General features: G+C 30.9%; 1 protein-coding gene and 1 long non-coding RNA gene across 3 annotated transcripts in view; both read left to right on the top strand.

The window, feature by feature from the left end:
- The first annotated feature begins 228 nt into the window (after positions 1-228).
- LOC146927761 (uncharacterized) lies at positions 229-685 on the top strand. The gene is made up of 2 exons (XR_015005834.1): positions 229-353; positions 456-685. It is a non-coding gene; the product is annotated as an uncharacterized LOC146927761 (long non-coding RNA).
- A 2,119-nt stretch (positions 686-2,804) lies between these two features.
- LOC146927760 (uncharacterized) overlaps positions 2,805-11,144 on the top strand; it is a 31,776-nt gene continuing 23,436 nt past the window's right edge. Inside the window, exons 1-8 of one of the 2 annotated variants that reach the window (XM_085700976.1) lie at positions 2,805-2,980; positions 3,794-3,848; positions 3,945-4,388; positions 5,252-5,436; positions 5,595-5,675; positions 5,761-5,802; positions 6,217-6,261; positions 6,377-6,463. In XM_085700976.1, coding sequence (XP_085557102.1) covers positions 2,948-2,980; positions 3,794-3,848; positions 3,945-4,388; positions 5,252-5,436; positions 5,595-5,675; positions 5,761-5,802; positions 6,217-6,261; positions 6,377-6,463 — 972 coding nt within the window. In that variant the 5' untranslated portion in view covers positions 2,805-2,947. The remainder of the gene's footprint in view (positions 2,981-3,793; positions 3,849-3,944; positions 4,389-5,251; positions 5,437-5,594; positions 5,676-5,760; positions 5,803-6,216; positions 6,262-6,376; positions 6,464-11,144) is intronic. The other variant, XM_085700977.1, reaches the window with a different exon arrangement.

Raw genomic sequence — 11,144 nt, 5'->3', positions numbered from 1 at the left:
ACCGTTAGTTTTCATCATTAATTATTTTTGTTTCTCTTTTGGGATATTTTCCCTATGATCATTACTAAGGTTATGTGACCACTTGAATGAGCTAAAAGGACACACGCGACATATTGAGTAGAGACACTTAACATTAATTCCAATTTTATAAATGACTTTTTGAAACTCCTAAGTCTTAAAAACTATTTAATTGAAACTACAAAAGCTGGGAATTTTACTTATAAAGCCATCCAAAAAAATTATGATTATTATACACAATAAATAAAAAATGGCTCAGAATATCATGTTTCTTTATGCTTTGATCACCTTTCTTCTTCTATTTCTTGTTGAAACTAGTACAACGAATACCAAAAGTATGTCAATTTTTACACCATCATCATTTTGTCTAATTTATGTTCTACATAATATTCTATGACATTTTAGTAACACTCTATTCTTCTTATTTAACAATGCAGCTACCATTCCTTGTAACTTTGATAATGATTGTCCGGAGGTATCATATCCTCTAATTTTGATGTGCATTGAAGATTTTTGTGAGTACTTGTTGGCATAAAAATTTAGTTTAAAACAATTATGTTAACTATATGCGTATAACTTTATTTGTACGTCATAATATATGTACTTTATAGTGCATAATTTAATTCAACATATGATTTAAGTTTCTCATGTCTTTCAATTTATATGACAGTCTTAAAAATGTACTATTATCATAATATTCAAGTATTCTTACCATTGTTTTTCATAGAAGATATTTGAAACAAATGAATTCAAAATGTGGTCTAACATAACTTTTCATATAAGTGTAAAGGAATTAAAGTGAAAATTTACATTTTGTTCTTTGTGTAAAAAAGGTTTACAATTAATAAAATAATACTCCATCCGTTTCTTTTTATAAGCAAATTTTACTTTTTAGGTTCATTCAATTAATGATATATGTGGTCCATATTATAAACCACATACATCATTAATTGAATGAACCTAAAAAGTAAAATTTGCTTATAAAAAGAAATGGAGTACTTTATAATGAAGAAGGAAACTTCCAATAAACCCTAAACTAGACTCATAATATGATGTTGCTCCTACTCAAAACATTTTGAACAGTTAACGAGAAATCTATATACTTACAATCCTTCAATGATATATTGACAACCTTTTGGTTGTCTTACATCCTATTTTTATATTGTATAGATATTATATCATTTTTTAATTAGTTGTTTCTCTCTCTTATAATCACATCAATAATTGATGTATTTTTATACTAGTTGTCCAAAAGTTGTTGAATTTTAAATGTTCATATAACACTACTCCAAAATTATAATACAAAAATGTCTTAAGATTTTTGTTTTAGAGTACAAAAGGTTTCCCTAATTTCAATGACTTACTAATATCATACTCCAAACTTTTCATAAAACGGCAACAAAACTGATAACACATAAACTTTTCATAAAACGGCAACAAAACTGATAACACATTTTTCAAACCAATACTTTAACAAAGGGTCATGTTAACTTATGCACTTAGGCACAAGTTAAGGAACTTATAATAAAAATAAAAAATAAGTTTTATAATGAAAATATAACTTTGAGACTTTGAATACATTGAATGCACAATTTCCAAGTGAAAACTTTTATATTTGGTTTCTTAACTTATGTCTCAAGGGCACAAGTTAACATTTCCTTTTTAACGAATACCACAATGAGAACCCTACACTTAGCTTAATACAAACATAAGCACAACTCTAAGACCAAGGAGGATCCTATGTATTCGAATTTTATCTTTATAAAAAATAAATATATAATGACAATTAAAAAATTAATTTTTTTTGGAGAGAATTAAAAAACTAAATATTAAAAAAAAACTAAAATGACCTTAAACAATTTTTTTATATAAATTTTATTTTGTTGGTGATATTAAAAAAGATAAGGATTTATATTATATTCGCTAAATTACTGCTGTTATTGAAAACAATAAACATGGTTTATTGAGTTTGTTGCAATTTAAAAGTCACAAATATTTGTATTTATAATTTTAATCAAAATCAAAATTTTATATAAAATACTGTTCATAATTTACACGCGTTAACGCAATAAAAAAGAGAGAAAAACAGGCACGTAAATGCCCATCTTTTCGCTAGTTAAAAAATATAAATAACTTATATTATATTTGTCATATTGTTAACGTCATTGAAAAAAACATCTAAACTATTATTTAAAAGTCACAAATAGCTACGTATATACTTTTAATCAAATCAAAATTTCATAAAAAATCAAACATTTATAATCTACATACGTTAACTCAACAAAAAGAACGAAAAATATGAATTAATTAAGTGCTAATCCTCTAGTAATAATCTATACTATATATACAAAGAATACAACCCCTTTCAACTCTTTTGAGCAAGATTTTTTTTCAAAATTATCCTTAATTTTCAATACAAATAGCACATATAACAAATAAATAAGAATAAATTTAAATATTAAAAAACATGTAACAAACATGATGAGTATATTTATACTTACTTTTTCATTATCCCAATTATACCCTTAAACAATTTTTTTCTATAATAAAAGAATTTAGATTATATTGTTTTGTTAAATTGTTGGTGCCGTTGAAATAGATAATCATGGTTAGTTTGGTATGTTATAACTTAAAAGCAACAAACCTTTGTATTTTTAGTTTAAATCAAAATTTTATAAAAAAACACCGATCATAATTTTCAAATTTAACGTAATAAAAAGAGCGGAAAGACGGGCACGTGAGTGTCCGTCTTTTCGCTAGTAATAATAAACCATAGCTTGTTTCGGAGTCTCCAACAATTCCCATATTGTCTTCTTTCCCTTTCTTGTTCTCTACTTAATGTGCCGTCCCCTAATTAGTCCTAATTTAAAACTGCCATCTTTATTTTTAACATAGTTTTCTTCTCTTGATTATTGTTTCAAGTTCAACCATGAAATCCAATGGAGCATTGACACCAAATCAGGTTAATTAGTGTACCTCTATCATGCTTTAAGTTGTTTCTCAATTATCATAGTTTACAGATGTATTTTCGTGTTTGTTTAGTTTTAGTTTCAGTATACATCTAAAACTATATGGTTTTTTTTTTTGTTACATCTAAAACTATATAGCCTGCTATGTTTTTCATTTTATTTCAATAGTTTCTAATTTTGTTAGTTTCTAATGACTTTAAGCAAACGGTACTGGTTGTTCATGAAAAGTTCAAGTCTTCAATTCGTGCTAATTAAAGTGATTCTAAACACACAGTTGATAGGGACAATTTATAATATATGTAAGGTCCGAGTTGGTGGTTCTTGAAAAATACCTATAGAGAATATCTACCACTAGGAAGAGTTTTTTTCTTTCTCATTATGCTTTTATATGATAACAAAATTTTTTTCTTCCTTTGTATTAATATTTGTGCTAAATATATTTTTATTCCTTATAAAATAGAGACCTTCTAAGTTTAATTTTTAATTAATTTTAATAATTTTTAGTACCTACAGATTATTCAATTTTTAAGTAAAAAAATGGTGAAAGAGAAATTTATTATTGACTGTGGTACTAATTACCAAATTACAACCGTCTAAAGTGGGATTCGAACTTTGTCTCTTTCTCTTGATGTTACAAAGTCAAACTCTTACCACTGAGCTGACATCTCATAGACTATTCCCTATAATTAAATCATGATTTATTTTTGAATGAATCATAACTTTTTATCAACATATTATTTCTATATTATCTTCATTTCATCTCTTATTTTTGTTTTCTTTAAACAATTGTTCTTAATTATATGCAGGAACCATATATTCGTACTAGAGAAAATCCATTCTTTGATGGCCTTTTAAGCAAAGGTGAACACACAAAAACCTATACCAATTTTTTGTTTTTAAAATTTTTCAAATCTCTTTGAGGAACTAATAGTAGTAATGTTTTTGAATCATTATCAGATAGTGATGAAACCAGAACCAAAAATTTGGTCACAGATATGTCTAAAGAGGTTATAGATCTTTCACCATTGGATAATTCAGCAATCTCAGATTTCAACTTTGAATCCTTTGAACACTCTTCATCTGAAAAGTGGTCAAAAACAAGCAATATTGCACCATTGATACAATTAGATATTCAATCTAATGAAGAGTTTTCACATTCACCTGAAATACCACATATGGAAAAGATATACACTATTACTAGAAGAAATGAAAAGCTATCAAATGTTCTTCTTCCACTATCTGCAGCTTCATATTATAATGGAGTATCACCAAAAATTGAAATTGTTGAATCATGTGAAAGTATTGGTAAACTCGATGCATATTTGAAGGCAAGAAAGGATGATGTTAATGCTGGTGTACCTGGAAAATTCTTGCATGCTGTAATTGGATCCGATGATGCTGGTAATTTTATTCTTTCTTATAGCTTCTATAATATGCAACTCAAAAGCTTACTATAAATAAATATATCTTTAGACATGGATTGTAAAATTTGTATTCTGAAACTGCAATTGTGACCGCAATATAAATGATTTTGACGTCTCTGGAGTCTGGAATGACAATTTTGACCGCATCGACCGCACTTTGCGGCAATAGAGAGGGTTGCAGTGTATGTTAGCCAAGTGTAATTCCTAATGTTCTATTAAGAATTCAGTTGAAATTATGCTTATTTTACATTACACTTGTTTCGCTTCAAATAATGTTTTTTCGAACAAGAGTTATTGGATAATGTTTCGATATATTAAAAAAATTTACACTATTTGAAAATAGAGGATAATGGTAGTTTATAAACATCTATACTCGTCGGTTAACTAAAACGCCTTTTAAAAAGGACAAAATTGTAAGAGCTTACGCAAGACCCCAAAATGGACAATACCTTGAAAATGTGATCGACTTGAGGTCGAAACATTGACGTGCGAAAAGGGGCCTTAGCTATAGGCACCTTAGTTTCTTAGCATCCCTCAAATTGGAGATATTGTTTCGGTCCACCCAAAAAAAATTTACTATATTACTTGAGAATCGAGGCTAATAGTAGCTTATAAACACCCATATTCTTCATTCCATCAAAGACATTTACAAAGGATAAAACTGTGAGGGCTTATAAACGTCCACACTCTACATTCCATCAGGGATTATTTTATAGAAAGTTTCTTGGATAGATATTGTCTAATCATAGCACTCCTCTTATGTTTTAGTTTCTTAAAGTATATATTTTTTAAAACTTATCTTAATTTATTTGTATTTAATTCAATGCAAATTGTGTGTAGATGTTGGAACTATAGCTTCAACCATCATGTACTCTTTTTACCTAAATGTAACTTCAAACAGTGATCAACTTTGCATAGTACCAATTATCAACATTAACAGATCAAATCTTGGCTCACATCTTGAACTCAAGTGGTTGTTTGATTCATGTCAAATTGATCAATCATCCTTAATTTTTGCTGATGAGGTTAGTTTAATTCACAATATAGAGTTCAACAACCATATTTTAATAAATAAGCTTGCAAACATAATTGCAATATTTTTATCTTAGCTTCTAAAATTTATTTATACTTTCATTAGACAATTATTATTATATTTAATCATGTGTTAATCAAATTCAAACAGATTGATTTGTCATATTATGATCTATTTGGAAGTCTCAAGATACTTCTGTTGAAGAGCAGCAAGATTGCCAATAAACAAGAGGTAACAAATTATACATTGATTGAAATTCTATTAAAAATTGTTATAAATTAATTATGTATATTTTATTTTGTTCTTTTGACCACAGAAATTGAAGCAGGCCGTGGTTGAAATTTTTCACTGCAGAAAGGTTAATTTAGTACCCAAATTTTGTTCTAATTTTTCAGGGGACCAATTTTCTGGACACTATATTTTGAAATGTGCTTTCAAACAATACAAATTTACATTTTCCACATGTGTATATTCCAATTGATATTGTAAGGTGTTGAAGATTATCAACTTATTCGAGCTATCAACACACATTTTTCAACAGAGTCTTTTTAATTGGTTAAAATTCACTTTAACACACACTTTTCAACGCAATCTCTTTGATTGGTAAAAATTCACATGAGTCTCAATAAATCATGTGGGTCCCATTTATCCATATGAATTTTAATCAATAAAAAAAAGTGTGTTAAAAAATGTGTGTTAAAATTGTGTGTTGCTATCATTTCTCGCTAGCAAATACACACAACTCACATTCTAACAAACTATTTTTGTTCAGGGAGAGACAATATATCCATGGGTAAAAAATGTGACAACAGGAGAGGTAATTAGAACTTAAATTCCATAATGATAATTTTTTTAAAAGACCAATTTTAATTTTGGTTAATTAATTATTTGATTATAAGAATCAAAGTTAATATGTTAACATATGGTTACAGGAAAGTTCTTGTTGTACTGCTATAGCTGAAAAGTTTGCAACGTATTCACCAGAAATTTTGACTAGCAAATCCTTCAGTAAACTTCTGGTACTTATTCAACTTCTTACTAGCTCTCACTTTTTCCATTAATGTTACCTATAAAAACATTTCAAGAAGTATTTGTTCCATAATACCGGAATATCTTCTCTATTTCTCATAAACTCTCCATGTCTATTAGATTTTCCATTTCCAATTATTCATAACTACAAGATTTCAACTCTTCAATAGAAATATGATATTTTATGGGGGTGGGGGTTTAAACAGTAATCTATAATTTACAGAGACTGAGTTTAAACACTGCTCTTTCGGCTTAAAGTTTTTACGGGCCCAATAAACACAAAGACCTAATGTTTTCAACTTTTCATATGAAAATTTCTTTTCCTACCCTACTTGCTTCTTGCGTGCCCTTCCAAATTTATATTTTACCGTGTGGTGATTTTATAATCCAAATCAATTCTACTAGATTTTTCCATTTTAACTCATTTTGATTTTATAATCTGAATCATTTCTTCAATATTTCGGATTATATGATTCGAATCGACTAAAAACTCAAAAAACACCAACAGATTACCCCAGTTTCTATAATTCTTTATTAAACAGTTAGAAAATACTATAAATTTTTTTTAAATATTTTAGATTATATAATATGAACCGTACCAAACCCCTCATCAGACCAGTTACAAAGAGCATTTGTAGTCCATAAGTTGACACATATTGGATTATAAAACCAAATTTAAAAAATGCAGGCTAGGATTATACAATTTGAATTATGTTAACATAGAGAATGATATTGTTTATGACGGTAAACACACTGATCCCTTGTCAACATAGAGACTGAGCCAGCCTTAGTAGACGATCATGTGTTGGAACTCGTGTGTCTGGCGGCGTTTGGCGTATCGTTAGAAGGCATAATTTGTAGTTATAATTCAATCGATTAGCACTTTGTAGGGATCTAACTGGGAAACCCTACATTTGGTATAAACATCATAGCATGTGGGTATCCCTCCTTCCAGTAACCCTTTCAATAACCCATTGGTCGGACTCCCTCGAAGTGTTAAAATATACATGCTTACATCATCATATACTAATAAAAAAATAACACATAATATGACTTGTTTAACATTTATGTAAATAAAAATTTCTTTGTTATACCCGAAGTACAATTAGGCAGGAAGGTGCCTTGTCCCATAACTGAAAACAATTCAAATCATAGATACAAAAATCAACAAAAAAAACTCAGAATTCAACACATTACTCCCTCCGTCCCATAATACATGACACAGTTGACTCTGTTACGCATATCAATGCATATTAGTAGAAAAATATTGTCAAAGTAAGTTAGGTCAAAATTGTACATTTTCAAATGGGTCATCTATTGCGGGACGGAGGGAGTATATTGCTTCAGATCATATCATCCAAAAACAAGAACAACCAGTTTCAGATATATAATTTGACACAACACAACACGTAGAAACAAAAAAAAAAAAAGGAACAAATGATCGAAGAAATCCAACCCTAAACTTCTCACAAGTTATAATAAAATATCGTAAGTTCAGATAAGTAAATTTTAATTGACATATTTAAATTATATGAGGATGTTGCGCTGGATGAGTGGTAAGATTAGACGAGATAGGATTAGGAATGATACCATTAGAGAGAGTGGGGTAGCACCTATAGTAGAAAAGTTGGTAGAAAATAGGCTTAGATGGTTTGGACATGTAGAGAGAAGACTCGTAGATGCCATTGTAAGAAGAGTGGATCAAATGGAGGAGAGTCAGATTAAAAGAGGTAGAGGAAGACATAGGAACACTATTAGAGAAACCATTAGAAATGATTTAGAGGTCAATGAGTTAGATCCAAATATGGTTTATGATAGAACACTATGGCGTCATTTGTTCCATGTAGCCGACCCCACTTAGTAGGATATGAAAGTGAGAAAAACACAAGAAGGGGGGTTGAATTGTGTTTTGAAAAATTCTTCGATTCTCCTAAACTAAAAACACTAATCAGAAGCTAAGTAAGACAGCTTCTGAAGTGGTAATCAGAATCTGAATGCAGCGGATAAAAACAGAGAGAGAAAGAGAAGAAAGACACAAAGCAATTATACAGGTTCCTTCCACAAACCGGAAGTAGTCATGTCCCCCTTGCACTTCCAAGGAGAGTTCACTAGAATGTAATATCTGATTACAATTGCTCAAGCACACAGCAAGAGACTTCCTTTGCTCAAGCACACTTTGCAAGAGTCTTCCTATGCTCAAGAACACAATCAAGAGACTTTTATGCTCAAGCACAACTGCAAGAGACTTCTAAACAAACAAGATTACAAAGAAAAATGTTTGAAGTTGAACGCTTGATATACAATCAGAGGTGTTCACAATACAAATCAGATAAGACTCTAAGACTTAAGAATTTCAAGAATAGGACTTTGTGAAACAGAAATTCTAAGTGAATGCAGAACAATTTCAGCAGAGGTTTGGCACTTGTAAAAATGTTGAGAGTCTTTCGTTCAACATTGCCAAATCTCTAAGTCTTCACTCCTTTATATAGAGGTGTGAAAGAGACGTTGTGAAATTGCCAGCACATCAAAAGAGTCGTTGTTGAAGTTTGATCAATCACCAATGATCTTTTGCCTGATTTGGTTATTGTCCTATGAAGAACCAATTTGAAATCCATTCCCATTGTGAAGGAACATCTTTGCAGGCATAGCTGTTATTCTGGAGCTGTTTTCTTGTCTTGTAGCGTGGACACAAAACAGAGTAGTGGAGAAGGTGGTTGTACAGTTCGTACAAAGTACAATATCAACGCTCTTTGAAGATAAGCTTCCAATGCCTTCAAATCTTCACCAAAATGACCGTTGCAACGTTCCACTAGTCTTCTGCATTTCTTTCGAATCCAATAGACAGCTTTTGAAGTGTTAATTCTTGAATCTTCAGCTTGTGGTGATTATCAGCTTCTGATGAGCTTCAGCTTCTGATGAAGTTGCTTCTGAACTACTTGCTTCTGATGAACTTCAGCTTCTGATGACTTTCAGCTTCTGATGACGTCATCATTCTTCAGGAGCACTTTTGGTCTTCAGGAGCACTTCTCTTCAGATGCTTTAAAGCTTCCTTTCCTTGATTCCTTAGCTCTCATTTGTCCTTCAGAACCTTTAAGTGATGTAAATTTTTAACTATGGTCATGTACACTTGAACAAATATTAGCTAGTCCAATTGTCAATTTTTAATACCTTGTTATCATCAAAACTCTTTAAGGTTCATTGTTAAACACATTTTGTTCCAACAATCTCCCCCTTTTTGATGATGACAAACAATAGTATTTAAAACTTGATCAATTGTTGTTAGTCTAATTAACAAGTTGACTTTGGGGTTCTGAGGTTTGTAAGCTCAGAGTCTGAGGTTTGTAAGCTCAAACTCCCCCTGAGTCTGATAGTCTTTAAGGTGAGGTTTGTAAGCTCCCCCTAAGTTCTATCCAAGTTAATTAAATTCTTTTAACGCACTATAATATTTCAAAATGGAAAGAAGTAGATTATAGATAACAAGAATGGTTCACTTAATTTTATTTGAAATTCGATACTCCTTCTTACGTTCATAGCTTATACCTCTCAGGTGAAAAAATGATAGAAGTTTTTCAAAATAATTTTCAAATATCATTAATGGGGCTCAGAGCCTTTAAATACTATCACATAGACACCCCCTTTTGTCATTAGCAAAAAGAAAATGTGCACTAACGACAAAAAGATAATGAGAAAAACTAAAACATGGAGAGAGTATAGACTATAATAAAACAATCAGAGCAAAAAGTGTTAGAGCAAAACAATAATATAGATCAAAGCACGTATAGACAAAACAGAAGCATAACATTCAAAAGCAAAACAGTTCAGATTCTATAAGCAATCAGAAGCATAAAACAACAACAAGAAAAAAAAACTAAGGTGTGTATCTAATGGTTAGGTTGTTGCATCATAGCTTTCATGAGAGCAATTTCTTCAGACTGTTTCTTCAGTAGCTCTGCTTGTTGCTTCACAAAATCTTCAAGTGCTTGCTGCCTCTGAAGAAGAGAATCTTCCTTAACCTTTGATTCTGTCAGTTTCTTCTTCGGCGTCTTGAACACCTTTTCTTCTCTCCATATGTACTCTGATTCTGGATAGAAGGGCTCATAAGCTAAGCAAAGAACTGGACCTCTAGCTGGCTCAAATTGTTGCAGATTCATCAGCAGTCTTCTTACAGTAGCAGCTTGAGTCCTGATACATTTCTTGCTTACAGTATCTATTAGCTCAGAGGCTATGTTCTTCAAAGATGCCCATTTGGCCTCATAGTCAAGAGAAAGAGTGGGAACTCTTCTCAGTTGCATTAGAGTATGCATGTCAGAGCTAAGCTTGAGCAGCTCAGTGTCAACGTAGTCAGATTCCAAGATGTCTAAGGGTGGTTGATCTAGAATTTCAAGGTTAGATGAGGTTGATGGTTTGTCAGAAACACTAAGTGTTTGAATCTGATTGGGAGATGGGGGTTGAGTTTGTTCAGTTTCTAGGGTGGTTAGTTGTTAGGTAGGTAGTTCAGTTTCTGAGACTTGAATGAAATTTGTTTGCTCAGGTGCAGTAAGTTCAGAAGTATCTGGGTCAGAAGTGGTTTGTTTAAGAACAGTAGGTTCAGAAACAGCAGGTGTAGGTAGGGTTTGAGTAGAGCTGGTTGAGGCGTCCATTTGTGGTTTAGTTTGTGTGTTTGGTGGTTGT

This window comes from Medicago sativa, chromosome 4 (assembly GCF_051527215.1).
Source record: "Medicago sativa cultivar Bolivia chromosome 4, Bolivia_mono, whole genome shotgun sequence".
NCBI classification, from domain to species: domain Eukaryota; kingdom Viridiplantae; phylum Streptophyta; class Magnoliopsida; order Fabales; family Fabaceae; genus Medicago; species Medicago sativa.
This window is presented reverse-complemented; position numbering and strand designations above follow the sequence as displayed.